The sequence below is a fragment of the Aegilops tauschii genome, chromosome 3 (genome assembly GCF_002575655.3).
Source record: "Aegilops tauschii subsp. strangulata cultivar AL8/78 chromosome 3, Aet v6.0, whole genome shotgun sequence".
Lineage (NCBI taxonomy): Eukaryota > Viridiplantae > Streptophyta > Magnoliopsida > Poales > Poaceae > Aegilops > Aegilops tauschii.
The window spans coordinates 178466351-178485812 of NC_053037.3; the positions used below are offsets into that span (position 1 = coordinate 178466351).

Genomic DNA, 19462 nt, shown 5'->3' on the forward strand with positions numbered 1-19462 from the left:
TAGCAGCTACCACAAGGTATCCTCGCATTCCACCCCATAAGTCATGCACATATTAGATTTATCAATATGTCACTTTTCTTTTCTCTCGAATGTACTCATAGGAATAGGATGTGCGTGTGTACGTTCGTAGGGGTGAGTGTATGCGCGTATGTATGAGCGCTTGCGTTTGTACTGTGTTAAAAAAAGAGTTCGTCGCAAGACGCCATGCAAAGACGTGTACATTGGGAGGGGCGGGGCGCCCCCACAATGCTTCCCACACAGAACGTGTGTCGTCCGATGCCCTACTTATGTAGTGTGCTCATCCAAGGTGAAGCGGTAGGCAGAGCGCACGATGGCCTTGAGGTCCAGCGCCCAAGCTAACATGTCATCAAGGCGTCTTGGCAATTTTTGTATGCTTCCGAAAGGAGACCCACTCCCGCATCACCCGCATCTGGCGATCGGGAAACCTCGACAGCCGACGGGAGCACCTCTCTACCACCACCGTTGTTTCGCCGCTACCGGAGGGCCGGCCGGGGAACTCGTGCCACGCCTAGGGATGGCGGCGGTGAGGTAGTTTTTCATTTCCCTGGCGCTGGAAGCCCCTTCCCCTCCGCTCTAGATCCGATCTGGCGCACGGCGAACTTCTCCTTCTTCAACAGTTGCCTTCTCCCCTGCCGGTCCGTGCGTGGCGGCGCGGTCACGCCTTGGGTGCTCCTCCCCGCCAACCCTTGCCTCCCTCGTCGGCGCAACCCTTCTTCGCGCTGCTGTTCGTGGGGGGCGTGCGTACGGTGGAGGTGGCCGGGCTGGCCGAGGCATGGTCTGCCCCATGCAGGCCGCTGTCCGACTCCGACGCCGTCTCCTGTGAGCTGCGGTGCCGACCTCTGCGGGTGTGAGGTCGCGGTTGTCTTTGTTGGCATCGGTTGAAGCTTGGCGGTGGATCCTTGCCGGCTCTGCTCCGGTCCCGGCGGCCACGGACCTGCGTGCTCCGGTGTCCATGGCATGCCGACATCCTGTGTCGACGTGGTATCGGCCCCGGTGCTCGGGTTGCTGCGTCTCTTCCAGCTTCTTCGGCTCATCGGTGTTTTGGCGACTCCACACCCGACAGCTTGGAACTACGCTCCCCTTCCGGTTCCTGGCTTGCCTACGGTGACAGTCGTCACCCCTACTCATCTGCGCCGGCTCTCTACCCTGCTGCTTCCCCGACCCCTTCCTCCTATACGCCACGTCGGCTCCAAAGCTCGTGATTTTTCGGCGACAGATGCAGCCCCACCTCCCCCCATTCCGTGCTGGCGATCCACCGGTGGGCGGACTTCCTCATTTTCGGATTCTCATCAGGTGGCTATGGGATTGCACGGACAGAGGCCTGGCGAAATCCATGCTCGGCTTGCCGATGCTGGCAGCGGCGACATTCGGGGGTATCGTTTCCCTTATTGAATGCGCTGCCATGGCCTCTCTCTCTCTCTCTCTGTGCCCCTCTTCGAGCTTCGGGGGAAACCCTGGGTCAGATTATTTGGACCAGATGGCGACGGCGTCACAACGTTGTTTCCCTTCTTGAAGGCGCTATCTTGCTCGCTCGCGGTGTCCCCCGGTGTTGGCTCTGAAGATGTTCATGAAGGAAATATGCCCTAGAGGCAATAATAAAGTTATTATTTATTTTCTTATTTCATGATAAATGTTTATTATTCATGCTAGAATTGTATTAACGGGAAACTTAGTACATGTGTGAATACATAGACAAAACATAAGTGTCCCTACTATGCATCTACTTGACTAGCTCGTTTATCAAAGATGGTTGTGTTTCCTAACCATAGACATGTTGGAAATATGCCCTAGAGGCAATAATAAATAGGTTATTATTATATTTTCTTGCTCATGATAATCGTTTATTATCCATGCTAGAATTGTATTGATAGGAAACTCAGATACATGTGTGGATACATAGACAACACCATGTCCCTAGTAAGCCTCTAGTTGACTAGCTCGTTGATCAACAGATGGTTACGGTTTCCTGACCATGGACATTGGATGTCGTTGATAACGGGATCACATCATTAGGAGAATGATGTGATGGACAAGACCCAATCCTAAGCCTAGCACAAGATCGTGTAGTTCGTTTGCTCAGAGCTTTTCTAATGTCAAGTATCATTTCCTTAGACCATGAGATTGTGCAACTCCCGGATACCGTAGGAATGCTTTGGGTGTACCAAACATCACAACGTAACTGGGTGGCTATAAAGGTGCACTACAGGTATCTCCGAAAGTGTCTGTTGGGTTGGCACGAATCGAGACTGGGATTTGTCACTCCGTGTAAACGGAGAGGTATCTCTGGGCCCACTCGGTAGGACATCATCATAATGTGCACAATGTGACCAAGGATTTGATCACGGGATGATGTGTTACGGAACGAGTAAAGAGACTTGCCGGTAACGAGATTGAACAAGGTATCGGGATACCGACGATCGAATCTCGGGCAAGTAACATACCGATAGACAAAGGGAATTGTATATGGGATTGATTGAATCCTCGACATCGTGGTCCATCCGATGAGATCATCGAGGAGCATGTGGGAGCCAACATGGGTATCCAGATCCCGCTGTTGGTTATTGACCGGAGTGTCGTCTTGGTCATGTCTGCGTGTCTCCCGAACCCGTAGGGTCTACACACTTAAGGTTCGGTGACGCTAGGGTTATAGAGATATTAGTATGCGGTAACCTGAAAGTTGTTCGGAGTCCCGGATGAGATCCCGGACGTCACGAGGAGTTCCGGAATGGTCCGGAGGTAAAGATTTATATATGGGAAGTCTTATTTTGGTCGCCGGAAAAGTTTCGCACTTTATCGGTATTGTACCGGGAGTGCCGAAAGGGGTCCGGGGGTCCACCAGCCCCGGGGGGGCCACATGGGCTGTGGGGGGTGCGCCTTGGCCTATATGGGCCAAGGGAACCAGCCCCAAGAGGCCCATGTGCCAAGAGATAAGATAAACGGAGAGTCCTAAAGGGGGAAGGCACCTCCGAGGTGCCTTGGGGAGGAAGGACTCCTCCCTGGCCGCACCCTTCCTTGGAGGAAGGGCCAAGGCTGCGCCCCCCCCCTCTCCCTTGGCCCTATATATAGTGGGGGGGAGGGAGGGCAGCAGCAATCCAAGCCCTGGCGCCTCCCGTGACACCTCTTCCTCCCCGCTTGCTCTTGGCGAAGCCCTGCCGGGATCCCGCTACTTCCACCACCACGCCGTCGTGCTGCTGGATCTCCATCAACCTCTCCTCCCCCCTTGCTGGATCAAGAAGGAGGAGACGCCGCTGCTCCGTACGTGTGTTGAACGCGGAGGTGCCGTCCGTTCGGCGCTAGGATCATCGGTGATTTGGATCACGACGAGTACGACTCCATCAACCCCGTTCTCTTGAATGCTTCCGCTCGCGATCTACAAGGGTATGTAGATGCACTCCCCTTCCCCTCGTTGCTAGAGTACTCCATAGATTGATCTTGGTTATGCGTAGAAAATTTTGAATTTCTGCTACGTTTCCCCAACAAGACATGTGTTGTCATTTGATGAACGGGGTCACATCATTAGGAGAATAATGTGATGGACAAGACCCATCCATTAGCTTTAGCATTATAATCGTTAAGTTTTATTGCTATTTCTTTCTTCATGACTTATACATGTTCCTCTGACTATGAGATTATGCAACTCCCGAATACCGGAGGAACACATTGTGTGATATCAAATGTCACAACGTAACTGTGTGATTATAAAGATGCTCTACAGGTGCCTCCGATGGTGTTTGTTGAGTTGGCATAGATCGAGATTAGGATTTGTCACTCCGATTGTCAGAGAGGTATCTCTAGGCCCTCTCGGTAATGCACATCACTATAAGCCTTGCAAGCAATGTGACTAATGAGTTAGTTACGGGATGATGCATTACGGAACGAGTAAAGAGACTTGCCGGTAACGAGATTCAACTAGGTATGATGATACCGACGATCAAATCTCGGACAAGTAACATACGGATGACAAAGGGAACAACATATCGTTATGCGGTTTGATCGATAAAGATCTTCGTAGAATATGTAGGAGCCAATATGAGCATCCAGGTTCCGCTATTGGTTATTGACCGGAGATGTGTCTCGGTCATGTCTACATAGTTCTCAAACCCGTAGGGTCCGCACGCTTAACGTTCGATGACGATTTGTATTATGAGTTATGTGATTTGATGTACCGAAGGTTGTTCGGAGTCCCGGATGAGATCACGGACATGACGAGGAGTCTCGAAATGATCGAGACGTAAAGATCGATATATTGGAAGGCTATATTCGGACATCAGAAAGGTTCCGAGTGATTCGGGTATTTTTTGGAGTACCGGAGAGTTACGAGAATTCGCCGAGGGAAGTAGTGGGCCTTAATGGGCCATACGGGAAAGGAGAGAAGGGCCTCGAGGGATGGCCGCGTTCCCCCCCATGGGCTGGTCTGAATTGGACTAGGAGGGGGCGGCGCCCCCCTCCTTCCTTCTCCCCTCCTCCTCCTTCCCTCCTTCTCCTACTAGGAATAGGAAAGAGGAGGGGAATCCTACTTGGACTGGGGAGTCCTAGTAGGATTCCCCACACCTGGCGCGCCCCCCTAGGGCCGGCCACCTCTTCCCTCCCCTTCTTTATATACGTGGTCAAGGGGCACCCCATAGACACACAAGTTGATTGTGTAGTCGTGTGCGGTGCCCCCCTTCACATATTTCCACCTCGGTCATATCGTTGTAGTGCTTAGGCGAAGCTCTGCGTCGGTAACTTCATCATCACCGTCATCACGCCGTCGTGCTGACGAAACTCTCCCTCGGCCTCAGCTGGATCAAGAGTACGAGGGACGTCACCGAGCTGAATGTGTGCAGATCGCGGAGGTGCCGTGCGTTCGGTACTTGATCAGTTGGATCACGAAGACGTTCGACTACATCAACTGCGTTACTTAACGCTTCCGTTTTCGGTCTACAAGGGTACGTGGACACACTCTCCCGCTCGTTGCTATGCAACACATAGATAGATCTTGCGTGATCGTAGGTAAATTTTTTGAAATACTGTGTTCCCCAACAGTTCGATGTTGTGCTCATTTAGTCTGCTTAGTTTTAGGGTTGGTGGGTTTTGTTGTGTCTTTTCTGAGTTCGGCCTGGGCATCCCTCTCTCTCTTTACTCTAGGTTCCATGATCATGCTTTCTTGCGTTCATGCTATGTGTTGTATCCTCTATTGTACTCATTTTCTCTTCTTCTATCAACGAAAAGATACGCAAACTTTGCGTATTCGTGAAAAAAAGAAAAAAAAACTGTTTGATTTGCATGATGGCTACCACATCCATAGGAAGGAAGTGGCGGCACAGGAGTTCGCCATTCCATCGATTGGCGTCGTCCAAGAGTTCCGCTACTCGCTGTAGCTGACATGTTCCCCGCTGGAAGACTGACATGTACGAGACAGCTATAAATCCCTACAGATCTGAATTTTGTTGTTGTTGCCAACACTCTAGATCAACCCCTTCTTGCGTGATTCAAGTCCACTATGAATAGCATGCCATGTTGAGGATGCATTACCAGAAAACACAGTGTCCTCGAGAGCCCGGTTAGGTACTTTGCTTTCAGTACATGGGCGCACAGTGAGTCGGGTTAGGTAAGAAGCCTCCATGCTTGGCTCACAAGTAGTGATTGGTCGAAGAGATGAAAGTCCTAGGAACCTAGACCACCCCAGCATTTTGGCTGAATAATTTTTGCCCACGCCATCCAGTGCACCTTTCACTTACCCTTCTTTGAATCCCATCAGAAATTCCAAACGAGTCTTGTTAAATCATCACACTGATATCAGTTGTTTGAACACACTCATAATATATGTCGTGGTCGCTTATGCAACTGATTGAATCAAGGTCTCTTTACTGGCCTGAGAGATGCTATCCCCCATATCAAGCTATGTTGGTGTAGTCCTTTCTTGCAAATTTTAAATTTTATCTTTATGCATCTTGCCCTCTGGAGTGGGGAGACCAAGATACTTTGATTCAAATTCAGTACTCACATTGTCCAGAACAAGTCTGGCCTCTTGCTGCATAGCCACGGGGCACTTCTCACCAAATTGTATTGAACATTTACGAGGATTAATATACTAACCAGTCGTCTAAGCATGGCTAGCAATAAGTCCCTATTTGCTTGATGTGGGTTCGCCTTCAAGAACAACATAGTGTCATTAGCAAAGAGAATATGGGAAATACGCAAAGCTCTTCGACAGATTTTTAGTGGATCAAAAGCACATGTTTCTGCACCCCATCTAAGTAGCACAGACAAGCCATCAACCACCAATAAGAATAGGAACAAGGATGGGGGGTCACTTTGTCTATAAGCCCACACACCGGTGCAAACGGATCCAAGATGACTCCATTGAATTTCATGGAGTATCTCAGAAAGATCACATATGTCATTATCTGCAGTACGATTCGGTGAGCGAAGCCAAACTTTTCTACCACCTGCCTTTAAAAAAATCCCAATCCGCACGGTCAAATGCTTTAGACAAATCAAGTTTGTAAGCACAAAAGCTATATTCCCCGAGTCTCGAAGAATCTTTAGCGATAAAATGGATCGAAGGCTTTATTGCAATTATGAGTATAAGATAGTCTGGATTTGCATGAACACATCAATTTCAGGTTATTATAAAACTTGAATTGTAATTATGACTATGATATTTTTTTAATACTTTGAGAATGATTGTTTGTGTGTGAGCTAGATTGAATATTTTCATCCCTTAATTGTTGGGTTAAATATAGGAGTCACATAGTCATTTCTATATTTATAAGGTGTTGCATTTCACGTGTGTAATTACTAGAGTCTATGTGTTTCAAATAGCGCAGTGAAAAAAGTGTATTCGTAAAATTTATTTAGAAGTAAAAACTTGTTTTCCCAGCGAACAACCAAACCCATGGGACCTTCTTCAACCCCAGGGCCTATTCCAATCAATAGAGCTCGACAATTCTAAATTAGAGTATTTACTTTATTGGCAGTAGAATGCTCTATTTTTATATTTATATACTATATAATTTTATTTTATTTTAAACACAGTACAGATGCAAGTGCTCATATGAGCACCTCCGAAAGACTGAGCCGGCATATCATCTTGAAATTTACGAAGTCACCGTAGGCACCTCGTCGTCGACGGGAACGTCTCCTCCCACCGGAAATACTAAAATAAATTCAAAAATAAATACGAGCACCAGGACTTGAATCCTGATGGGCTGAGAATACCATAATTCCTCTAACCATTCAATCACAGGTTGGTTCGCATATACTATATAAATTAGCTAACCATATTTTGGGACGGGAGGAGTATAATACAACCGACCAAATCCAGAGTTTCAAATGGGGCTGGAAAGGGAGTCTTTCAGATGTGGAAACGCCTGAGGCCTGAAAAGGGGAGGCGGAATTGCGGACCTCCCCTCTGATTTCAAGGAGAAGCCTCCCACCGGCACGGCGGCACCGTTTCCTCTCTGCGGCAGCAACTCCTCCCATCCATCCCTCGTCCATCCTGGCTCAGGTTTGCACCCCCTCCACCCTCTCACATCTCCTCCTACGCACGCTTCGTCATTTTTGACTTTACTCGCCGCGTTCGTCCATCGACCAAGGTAGCTGGGGTGATTCCGGTGTTGCTTTCCTCTCTTGGCAGGCGCGAGAGGGTGGAGATGAGGAGGAAGGCGCTCGCACGGGGCTTCTCCGGCGACGGCGTCCTCCGCCGCAGCCGCCCGCTCCCAGCGCGCCGCCCGCCACCGAAGGGGACAATAGCACGAGCAAGAATAAGAAAGGCGAGATCGGCAGGACCATCCGAGACAGGTTATGGTCTTTCTCTTTCCCCAGAAGCCGCCTCTCCTGCTGGACGAGCCAGAGCCACCCGATCCGGCGGAGCAGGAGGGGGAGCGGCACGGCCGGCGACGAACATGGCACGCCGGTGAACGTGCCGGTGACGGCCAAGGCAATCAGGCCCCCCTCAAGGAAGGTGGTCGCGGCAGGGACCAGATCCCTGATCGAACGCAACGATTTCTACAGCCAAGAATGCAACACGCACAAGTAGGGAGCCTGTTTTTTTCTCTTCTCGGATGCTATCCCTGTTTTGGGTGTGATACTAAAATTGTAGGACGAGGCATTGCCCCCTTTGGGACGTATACGAGTTTCCCCGGGTAATATACGTACCAACTCGAAGCTTTGTACTAGTACAAAATTGTGCAAGTTGATGAGTTTTCATGAGTTCCAAACCATGAAACCATAGCCAGAATCCATGCCGTGTTGCTTGTATGTCTACCAGGCAGTCTTATACAGTCGTACACCAGTTTTAGTAACTCCCATCAAAGTGCCTCTCTGTCGAATCGAATCAGATGACAAAATTGGCACTGAGGGATGCTATGCAAGTGCTTTCAGGCAAGCACACGCAAAAATTAGAATCGATCCCTATATCTGCATGATGGAAAACAGATTGTCTGGCAGGCAGGCTGAATCGAATCTTTCCACTAGACGGAAAGGTCTCACATATCGGACAGATAGGTGAGAAGTGATTCAGTGCTCCTCTCAGGCAATGCATATAAATAAAACCTGTGTAAAGCACAACAGGTGTCTAATCTGCAGCTATCCACCTAAACACCAATTTAAATCATCACCGGGAAACTGCTTTCTGGTTGTCCAAGATTCAAGCTAAAGAACATACTCCCTCCGTTCCAAAATATAGTGATTCCTCTATCCCCGTGCTTCAACTTTGACCAAAAATTTAACAAACAAGACCGATTACGGCGGGAGCAAAAGTTATACCCGTGAATTCGTATTCAAAAGAAGTTTTCAATTATATAACTTTTTCTCCCGCTGCAATCGGTCTCGTTGGCTAAATTTATGGTCAAAGTTGGACCTCGGGAAGCGCGGGCGCACTATATTTTGAAATGGAGGGAGTAACTAGTATATCAGCACCAGTACTCGGGCCTCCAACGGTGATTAAGACCAATTTCGATTACATAAAGCATTCCACATATATATAACTAATACGTACTAATGGTAGAACGAAGAATCACTAAACTATCTAGCACAAAACGGGCAGATGCCATGCCAGTCTCCGTGCGGACTACTTGGATATTGCATTGCTACTTCCCTATGGAAGCTGTGTTGGTGCAGACTACATCATCCTCCAAATCTTTCAAGCCTCCTACGGCGGATCTCCTCGACTGAGAGCTCGTTGTTTCCACCGTCTTGGAGATGCCGTCTGCGGGAAAAGGCATGGTCCGGGTGCGGAGTGCTGCACATCTCGCAGACATCTGCGTGACGCGAGTTGTCACAAGAACATGTTATGCATCTCCACCGCATACCTTGCCCAACCTCTTCTTGCGCAGGTGCAACATGGCGCCGGACACTGCTCCCCCGACCATGTGCTGCTGACCTCAGAAGTTTCTTAGCAAATCTCGCCGGCTGACTCACAACGTCTGCAATTCCTGAAAACATGGGAGCGAGCCGTTCTGGACCGTGCCTCAGCAAAAGGTAGGCCAGGCCAGCAAGTATCCCACCAACATTGCAAATCAAGTGTGCCTCCGGATTGAAAGCATGGACGAGTAGTAGTTCAAGCAATGCCGCATACTTTGCAGGAACGGTCACCCCATGCCAGACAACATCGCCTTCTCGGGCATTCAGCACAACATTCATGCCAAGCAGCACTCCACTAAATCCAGCAGAATATTGATAATACGCCATGTCGTTGCCGAGCGAAAGCAAGCCTTTAGACAAGAGCAGTGTGAAGCCCTGAGAAAGGCCAAGCAAGGAAACCACCATGCAAGCAAACTCAGGACTGCCAGTTGATGTTTCAAGCTTTGCCCCCGTGCGCAAGAGAGAAGCCATGTTCATGAAGAAGTGACCTTCACACAAGTGGTAGAAAGCTGAGAGGAAGAAACGTCTCAGGTCACCGAACTGCACCAATGTTCATAACTGTTATTTTTTAGAGTGGTGGATATATAAAACTCTGGAAATGATGCTTAGAAAAGTCTGAAAAGAACAACTTGCAATTACTTGCAGTACGACATTCAAAGCACATCATCTGCACCCTGCTGGTAGGGAAACAATGCAACAGGAGAAGCACAACATTGCGAATGGTGTAGCGTGCATTTTACCAATTCTGTAAAGTGAGCCATGGGCATGGGGTGCAAAACTTGCGCATCATGTCATTTAGATCCTTTTTGTGTGTGTGCGAAAATGTCATTTTGATCCATGATCTAGACAACTGGACGAGTCCCTAAACTTGTATACAAACATAGGGTCAATCTGTGCTTCAACAGCGTTATGTTTAACTAAATAAGAGAAAATTTAACCAACTCTAATAGAGTATTGTTGCCAGATACTACCAATAGGGAATCCCAATTATAATTAGGGTCGGAATCCTGCTCCTATGCAGCATTGCTCAGTAATCATCTTATAAATTTGGCCCAATTGCAAGCTAGGTAGATCAAAAGCTTAAGTTTTACTCCCTCCGTCCCAAAATTCTTGTCTTAGATTTGTCTAGATACGGATGTATCTAGTGACATTTTAGTGTTATACACATCCGTATCTAGACAAATCTAAGACAAGAATTTTGGGACCGAGGGAGTATTAGCTAAACCCAACAATGCGGCAACCAGAGACAAAAATATGGGCACAACATAATGTGGTGCTGAACTCCGCAACCCTGTACCCCTGGATAAGGGTGCTCAATGTAATTTGTTCAGTAGCCAACTGAATCCAAACATAATTCCATCGCAAAAGAAAAGATAGCATACACATAATTCCGCCATCTAATCAGCCGGTTGCTTAGTCAGGTCTGCTTAACATACTTGGATATGGCCTATTCAAGGTAAATGTGCTGTTTTTCCCTGTCTGCCTTAGGGCTTCAGACTTTTCTCTTGTAAATGCCTAATCTATAATGCAGAGGCAGAGCACCTGCCATTAGCCCTAAAAATATCAGCCGGTTGAGGCGTGGTGGTGTAGGTGGGTACCTTGATGATGAGGTGGGGGTTGAACATGACGTGCCGGAGCCGGGGTAGGTGCGCGTCGACGGCGCCCGGGCGGAAGTACACCAGCGCGTTGGCGGCGACCAGCGCGGCCGTCAGGGGCGGGCGGCTTGCGCCGGCCGGGCCGTACTGTAGAAGCATCTGCACAGCCAACAGCGGCAGCGTCCGGCCGGCGAAGTCCTGCCGGCCGCTGCTCATGCCGACCCCCATCGCCGAGATCGATGGACCGGTGTGGTCGGAAGACGGACAGGCCCGTGGCGAAGGCTTTGTTTTTTCTTTTTACTGACAAGACAATCCTTGGCGAAGGCCCTTTCTCTCTTCAGATTCAGGAATATATACTGCTTCCTCTTATTTTTAGATGGTAGAAGAATAAATTCTTTGGCAAGAAAACATCGCCTTGGACATTGACGCTGACTCTGCAATTACGCTATAACCATCATTTTTTATTAAAAAAGATAACATACTTTCTCTCCTTCAAATCAATTGAAACTTTAGTTTTGTAACTTCCAAGTCAAACTTCCTAGTTTGATTAAATTTACTAGAACAATGCCATTGCAACGGGATATAAATATTCTAATATGTTAGCTTGTGATTTACTTGTCAATAATAATGCGATTGTATAAATAAATATTTATCAAATTCTACCTGTGAATTGCCTTATATTTTGATTAAAAGTTTGGTAAGTAAATTAAAGTGGAATTGATTTAGAAGGTAAGTAAATTAAGGTGATTGATTATCATATACATGAAAGGTTGGACGAAGCGGTAGTGGAAAGAAGGTGAAATGGGAACCTTACGTTAAGTAATAGAGATAAAAACTATATCATCCACGAATTAATTTATCATTTTCTTTCTTCCCGTGGAAGAAAGAGAACCATTTGGCTAGGGTTTCTCGTGCCTCCCTACCGCTGTTGGTCTATCTTGTCTTCTGTGGTCTTAGGGCCATGGTGGCGCGATAGATCCCGACCCTTGCCGGCGGGAGAGCTCCGATTTTTTATGCTTTCTTGAATTTTGTTAGGGTTTATGTCCTCTCAGAAAGTCGAGGCGATGGCGTCTCTCTGAAGATGGAATAAGGTTCTCTCCACCTAGTCTTCATTCCGATGGTGTTTCTAGCATCATCGGAGACGTGTGGAGGTTTGTCTCTGGCGGATCTCGCGGGATTAGTTCGGTGTTTGTCTTCGGTGGATCCACGTGGATCCTGTCTTTGTTCGTACGTCTACAGGTTAGATCATTTTGATCTACGCTTTTATTAATTGTTGTTCTGGTGCGCTGATCTTATGGGCCTTAGCACGACTACTTCCCGACTGTCTACTACAACCAGGTTCGTCCGACTTCGATGAGGGAGGGACGAAGACAGTGGCGCGCCTTCGGCTCGCTCTAGTATTTGTAGTCGTGGCTAAGTGGTCTATGGACCTAGATGTATTTTTTACTTCTGGTGTTCTTTATACTACCTTGATAATTGAAGAATAGATCGAAAGTTTTTCCTCACAACAAAACTAAATCTCATCTAGGTAACATTAGTGTGGAAAAAAGAAAAAGGAAAAAAGAAAACACACGTGATTTTTTGCGTAAAATCAAATGACATGGGAGTTAGATGAGACATTGTTAATTCTTATCTAGATAGAGAACTTGGTTGGTTATAGTAAAGTTTGACTTGAGATAAAGATGGGACTTCTAATTTGAAATGGAGTATGTTTCTTGTCTTCAAATTTTCCTCGTAATTTTGAATCTCAGTTTCAAACTTCTACGAAATGTATCCAGGATTTATGCTTTTCAAAGAGTCCATCACAATTAAGACAAATATGCAATTAGTTTTGATAGTCGCATGTAGATTGTTTGGTAGTGAGATATAACCTCAGGTTATTAAATGGTCTCATGTAGATTGCATACATGCATTATGTCCTTATATCCATATACCATTCCAACTGCATATATAGTTAATACTTCATCGCAAGACCGGTATCTCTAGCATGCATCGTAAAGTATTAAACAAAACATACCATTACATTAAATAACATGACATAATGTTGATAATATATTGTCTTTATCTCAAGCTCTTCACATGAATGTAACTATCTTTTTATCCATAGTGGCAACAACATGGTACAATTATTTTCCACTTTTTGTCACTGTAATAGATTACTTGCAAGATTGAACTCAACTAATATATACAACTCTCTCTTGGAGATCATTCATCTAAATATGGCCAGTGTAAGACTAATAGATTGGAGAGCATATATGTGCATAAATTATGCAACAAGAACTAAAAATCCAAAACAATCATGTATAGATATGATCATAAAGTGATAATTCATCACACCGCAACAAACACACCAAGAATTACATCAGATTGATCTCAATCATGCAGGGCGGCTCATTAGATCTTTATATTGAAGAACAAGGGGGGAGGGGAGATGTCATCTAAGCTACTGTTATGGACCCATAGTCCAAGGAGGACTACTCATTCATGGTCATAGTGGTAGCAAGCTTGATGAACATAGCTCTGGTGATGGATCCCCCTTTTGCAGAGTACCGGACCAGGCCTCCAGATTGGACATCCGCGAAACAGAGAGGTGGTTGTGGCGAAAAAATCCTCCACAAATCTATTGAGAGTATTAGGGTCAATATAAAGGTGGCAAAATGAAGAGGCAGTGGAGAGGTGCCCTTTGGGTCCCACACGGCCTTGTGATGCGGCCTGGGAACTGGCCGTGTGGGGCCCATAGGGGGCCTCTCCTTTGTTCTTGGCTCCCTGGCTCCGTCTTGGTCTAAAACTTCACGGTGTATTTTTCTTTTATTTTTTAGGCCCACGAAATTAGCAATTATGATAAAGTGGCATAAAAAAGGAAAAAATATAGATACGTTTGAGACGTATCAGTCCTCCCGCTAGCGCCCTCCCCCCCTTTCTCCCCCGTGCGGCAAACAACTCTACCCATGCTTACGTGGGATTATACAAAGATGATATTACAACGGAGAAAGACAATGGTACCTTCAGCGAGTTAGATCAGATGTCAGCTCATCAAGTTCTTTGTGGATTGATATGTCTTAAAAGTATCTGTAATTTCTGTCATGTTTATATTATATTTGTATCACTCTTAACATTTTAACTTCATCGATTAGAGTGAATTTTGACATAAATAAAAATAAGAATTCAAATAATTTGAAACAAAGGGAGCATGCTACTTGTCATAAAAGTTTGTGCCGCGCTAAGCGCCAGCCAACTGATTTCGCGGGGGGGGGGGGGGGGGATCACAAATCAGCCAGCTCACCAAACGTCCAATCTGCCCCACAGGGTCATTTGATTTGGTCAATGCAACACATGGTTGTCCCTCCCCTTCCTCATTCCTCCTCTTCTTCTCGCGTCCCAGCACAACCCACTCATAGTGCCGCTCTTGTAGTAGGAACAAGCACTGTTCGACGACGACGCCGCATACCTCACAACAATGACTTATGTTGTCAACTGATGAGCTCGTTGCACCGACACCGTCACCATCCCAGCAACGGCAATCTCTACATTCCGGACAAATGAGCTCATCGCACCGGCGTTGTTCCCCATTGTAGCAGTGGTGATGCTGCAACTCGATGAGCAAGCAGCTCGGCGATGCCCACATTACAGCAAGGGTGATGCTGCAGTCACATGACCTCCCAACATCGGTGATGTTGCGAGCAATGGGTGATGTTCTGAACCCTCATCCCTGCTCTGCTCTTGCAGCACCCCTCGACCCCCTATTGTAACAGACATCGTCGGGCATCTCCCTGTCGTAGCATCCACTGCCCATCACATCACACATTGCTCTCCTCCTTCACTGTAGTCGTTGGCATCTCCATAGCAGACCTCGGTCGCCATCGAAGCACTTCTCACAACTCCTTACAACTGTGTGTGGCCGATGTTGCAACACTCCTCTTGCAGCATTGTGAGATGTGCCTTTTGTAGCACGAAGTGCCGCCATGGAGCACCCCACCCCCGCTGAAGTGCAGCACGCATGGTGGCCCCTGTTGCCGACCTTGCACCACCATTGCCCCTGGCTATGGTATCGAGGCCTAGCTCCCTTGTAGTAGCGGCGGCATGTCTCGTGACAAAAGGCGCAATTAGTTCATAAATAAGACACTCGGTTGCAAAATGTCAAACGTGTTTAGTACTCCCTTCGTCCTATAATATAAGAACGTTTTTACACTAGTGTAGTGTAAAAAACGTTCTTATATTTTGGGACAGAGGGAGTAAAATACATAAAATCAAAACTATAATTACACGTAGATTTGTTTGGTAGTGAGACATGACCTCACGTACCAGATGGTCACGAGGCACGGATTTTACCGAGGTTCGGCCCCTCATTATGCGACAAACACCATACAGTCCATACTCCTGCTTATATGGGACTATACCAAAGATGATATTACAATGGTGGAAAACAATAGTGCCTTCGGCAAGTTGGATGTCAACTCGTCAAGCCCAATACATGGCATTTGTGGCACGGAAATACAATGAAATCACTTCCCCTAGACAAGCCCCCATCGGTATCCGCAATTGCCGGGCATTGTTCAGGTCTCTAAAAGAGCTCAGGATGTTTTTTATTTTTTGTACCCATAAGCAGTTAACTGTTCAACAAGCATATAACAACGAACAGAATCACCACCATCCAAACTCATATTATAACTCCATGAATATACGAGTAGATGGATGAATGGTTGTCCTTCAAAGCATATACGAGTAGATGGATGCCAAATTGCCAAAGGCATGCTGGCTAGGCTAGGAGCGTTCCATCCATCACAGTAAGAGCTTCTCCCTGGATTTGCACTCTCTGATTTGCGTCATCCAGTTGCAGGTATAGTGTTCCACCTCTTGGAGATGCCTGATGATACATATGAAGGAAAACCAACATCATGGTTCAGCTGATCGAGTGCATGTTGCAGCACCATTTCTTAAATAAAATATTTTTTGAGTCTATATCAATTAAATTGCTGAAAACATAGCTAAGCACATACTTGAAATGCCGTCAATTTTTGCTTCCCCAGCTTTCTGCCCCAATAGGGTGCCAAAACACAATGTATACTGCCAGTAACGGGGTCCTGTCAAAATATTGTGATCAAAGGGTATGAGTTATGGAACAGGAAGATGTATTACATGGAGAATATCGATAGCCAATATACGCCCAATGATAAATGTTGAATGAACGAGTTTTGTCTTATACTCCCTCCGTCCCAAAATAAGTGTCGCTGATTTAGTACAACATTCCCAAAAATAAGGTTATTTTGGGACAAAGGGAGTATATACCTAGTGTTCAACTACTCCTATGTAATACAAGACATTCGATCCTTGGTGAAATTATCTGTCACAACTGCAAGGTAAAAACTGCCTAGTTGTTAACACTACTAATTACGCGAGACAAGGAAGGCTCAGAACAAGCTGGAAGTAGACAACTCAAAAGATTACATGACTATGGTATCCAGACTGAAAGATGTAAACATTACACATGAGCATAATTAGGTACTGCAACTTGGGAGAGGCAATCATGCACTTATTTTTGGTTAGCTACATATTTAGTACAAAAAATGGTCGATGACGTGGTAAGTTAAACAAGTTTCGCCGTTTCTATATGCTTTGGACTAACAAAGGACATCACCTCATCTATCCCAAATTTTGGGCAGAAGAAACGTGTAAAGAAGTCATAACCAGATCCAGCAGGTGCCGGTCCTGTAACAATAAGACCCCTGCAGGCCAAGTTTTTAATTTCATCGATGCTAGGAAGGATATCCACAACTTCTTTTCCTGAAGAAAGTTCCACCTGAAAGTCATGCAAGATTTTTATTGACAATTAATGTTTCTGAAGTACAGCTGACCCACCTAAGTGAGCAATATATATCACAAAACGGAGCAAAGAGAAATAGTTATTCAGCTCATACATTCGTACCAGCATGCTCCATTATAAAACAAAGAAGTTGATCATCAAATGTAAGTATGTAACTATGCAAGCAAAAATAGGGGGGAGACGGTACAATGAGGTCACCGTCGGTAGCCGATTTGTGAACGCTGACAATGGGAGCACCATTTAGGGTCTCCGGAATCGACAGCATTTCATTGCATTCCAGAAAACCAATCATGGGGAAATCCAGCTCAATAAACAGCTTCCCCTGCTCCTCACCTGGGACGCCAGTGCTCCCTGGTGCAGGGACTTTCTTGGCAGTTAGGATCCCGGACCTGGTCATGAACTCCAGCTTGCCATGCTCCGGAAGAACGGTCGTGAAGAGGAAGTGCGCAGAGGCCAACGTCGCGTGGCCGCAGAGGTCAACCTGAAAACAATGAAATGATGAGTCAAGGTAGGTAACTGTGCAAATCGACAAGTTCAGAAGTTCAGGTCGATACTGGTCGTAAAAGTGGGGCTGTGGGATTTGTGGACGACAAGTTCAGAGATTCAGGTCGATACCTCGGTGACGGGAGTGAACCATCGGAGGTGGAACCGCGGGGCTGCGCCGGCTGCCCCGGAGGAGTCACGGGCGAGGAAGGCGGTCTCCGAGAGGTTGAACTCGGCGGCGACGGACTGCATCCACCGGTCGTCCACGGTCGCGGAGGCGCCCTCCTCTTCGAGGAGGCATACTGCGGCGGGGTTGCCCTTGAACGGCTCAGCCGCGAAGGCATCCACCTGCGACGAGACGATGACGGCCGCGCCAGCGTCACTTCTCCTTCCGGACAGATGTGCGGGTGAAGAAGAGGAGAGGGGAAGATAGTAGTACTGACCACGGCGTATCGGATGGCTTTTTTGCCCATTTCTCCGAACAAGGCGGCGGCGGCGGCAGGATAACAGCAACGGCGGCGGCGGCTGCTGCAAATTTGTGGGAGCTGCTGATAATCGTGGGGAGGTAGTCAACTACTCCCTCCGTAATCAGCAATGACAAGTACCACTGGACGACATGGAGATACCAGTGAACGCCCGATTACTACGGGCTACCATGCGTATAAATGATTAAATAAATTAGTACAATGCTCGTGCGTTGGCACGGGCCATCTAATTTTTGTTTCGATTGCTTACACATACTTATATTTTTTATAAAACTCAGTCCCTTTCAACAACATCGTCTCGATACCTTGTCAATGGATTCTTTTTGAACGATGACATAATGCATCTCCATCTCTCTCATATGTTGCACAAATAAAAATATATAGAAGTATACATATTAAAAGAATAAGCCATCAATTTTTATCTCCAATCTACAAAAGTGAACATATATACACATATTGAAATATTAAGACAATATATATTCATTGGTCCTGGATGCAAGCAAGTGACCATTTTTAGTCGGAGTTAGTGGCATCATGATACTTTGTAGAGTGATTCGCAACCCAATTTTGATAAACTGTATGCTCAACTGTAAATCATTTGTTGGTAATTATTTTTCAAAAATGACTTTTATAGCAAATAGTTGCTTTCCCTAAAAAAGCAAACAACACACCTTTTCTTCTCGTCTTGGAAAATACAATTCACTCTCTCATAGTATGACACAACGCTCACACTCACACCGCATTCCATCCGCTTGCTCTCCTTGCCACGGGCATCGCCGCCGTCATCTCTCCCCTCCTAAACCTCCCCCCTCCAAAACTTCTCATTGCTGCCTCCCCTCGGCGCCATGGCATTCAACATGTACCTTCCTCTCACTGCCATCTCCCCTTCGCTTCACGGTATCGCCCACTCCCTCTTCACCCATCCACGGTGTCCCAAGCTTATTCTCGGTGCCAAGAAATGCACATCATCATAGCCGAGGGCAAACACCACAATGTGCTTTTGCTGACATAATATACGAAATGATATATATCATGCCATCCTTTCACATATTTTCTTCTAAAATAACTTTTGTCGATTTCAACATGAGATGAATAGCAAAATTTGTGATGTTGCTTACATTCCATGACAAAACAGAGATAGCAACACGGCCTCCTTTGCTCACAATGATGGTGTCTCAAGAAGGAGAGAAAGCAGCGGCGGTGTCACTGACATTCCCCTAATGGTCCACCTCCCTGACCTTTTCCACGCTTCACCAGTCGTCGCCACGAAATGACTCCCACCACCAGCAGTCCTTCCCTCCGCCACCCCCTCTTCGTCGGGCATGGGCCCAGATCCACCCTAATATGGCTCTCCCAGAGGGGCGATATGGGAGTCGTGTGGCTCTCGGGCGACACTGCTACACGGTCCAAAACGGCGACCTGAAGAGAGTAATGTGTGGGCTACAAGGTGTTGGCTGAATCTAAGGGGTTTGTTTGAGGGCAGACCGGCTCAAGGATGACAAAACCTGCGATCGAAACATTTATTTGTAAAAAAAATCTACGTACGAGGGAGAGAGGGATGGGACTAATGAAACTAAATGTACTCCCCTTTAATAGTAGAGATTAAATTGTATATCTACACCACTTCCTTTCCCCCTTAATATGTGAGCTAGCATAATGAGGAACTGTAAGAAACGAGATAGGACATTGAGGTCTAAATGTTCGTTTGA

At 46.6% G+C, this 19462-nt stretch overlaps 2 protein-coding genes and 1 long non-coding RNA gene across 3 annotated transcripts; 1 reads left to right on the forward strand and 2 right to left on the reverse strand.

Annotated features, from left to right (window-relative positions):
* Positions 1-6710: 6710 nt before the first annotated feature.
* LOC120975687 (uncharacterized) lies at positions 6711-8265 on the forward strand. The gene is made up of 2 exons (XR_012204639.1): positions 6711-7513; positions 7643-8265. It is a non-coding gene; the product is annotated as an uncharacterized lncRNA (long non-coding RNA).
* Positions 8266-8890: 625 nt separating this feature from the next.
* On the reverse strand, positions 8891-11288 carry LOC109739468 (rhomboid-like protein 14, mitochondrial). The gene is made up of 2 exons (XM_020298555.4): positions 10968-11288; positions 8891-9909 (listed from the first exon to the last, which is right to left on the reverse strand). Exons 1-2 carry the CDS (start codon positions 11190-11192, stop codon positions 9133-9135), a joined length of 1002 nt encoding a protein of 333 aa, XP_020154144.1. The 5' UTR covers positions 11193-11288; the 3' UTR covers positions 8891-9132.
* Positions 11289-15197: 3909 nt separating this feature from the next.
* LOC109739467 (uncharacterized) lies at positions 15198-19161 on the reverse strand. Its single transcript, XM_020298554.3, has 6 exons — positions 17712-19161; positions 17401-17616; positions 16973-17266; positions 16600-16761; positions 15962-16045; positions 15198-15828 (listed from the first exon to the last, which is right to left on the reverse strand). The coding sequence occupies exons 1-6, from the start codon at positions 17739-17741 to the stop codon at positions 15721-15723; spliced, it is 894 nt and encodes a 297-aa protein (XP_020154143.1). The 5' UTR covers positions 17742-19161; the 3' UTR covers positions 15198-15720.
* Between the last annotated feature and the right edge of the window lie 301 nt (positions 19162-19462).

Coding starts and splice junctions, on each gene's coding strand:
- LOC109739468 (XM_020298555.4), bottom strand. CDS start 11,192: ATGGGGGTCGGCATGAGCAGCGGCCGGCAGGACTTCGCCGGCCGGACG. Junction 9,910..10,967: donor ACCCCCACCTCATCATCAAG/GTACCCACCTAC, acceptor ACATTGGTGCAG/TTCGGTGACCTGAGACGTTT.
- LOC109739467 (XM_020298554.3), bottom strand. CDS start 17,741: ATGGGCAAAAAAGCCATCCGATACGCCGTG. Junction 17,267..17,400: donor GGTTCACTCCCGTCACCGAG/GTATCGACCTGA, acceptor CATTGTTTTCAG/GTTGACCTCTGCGGCCACGC. Junction 16,762..16,972: donor CTACCGACGGTGACCTCATT/GTACCGTCTCCC, acceptor CATGACTTTCAG/GTGGAACTTTCTTCAGGAAA.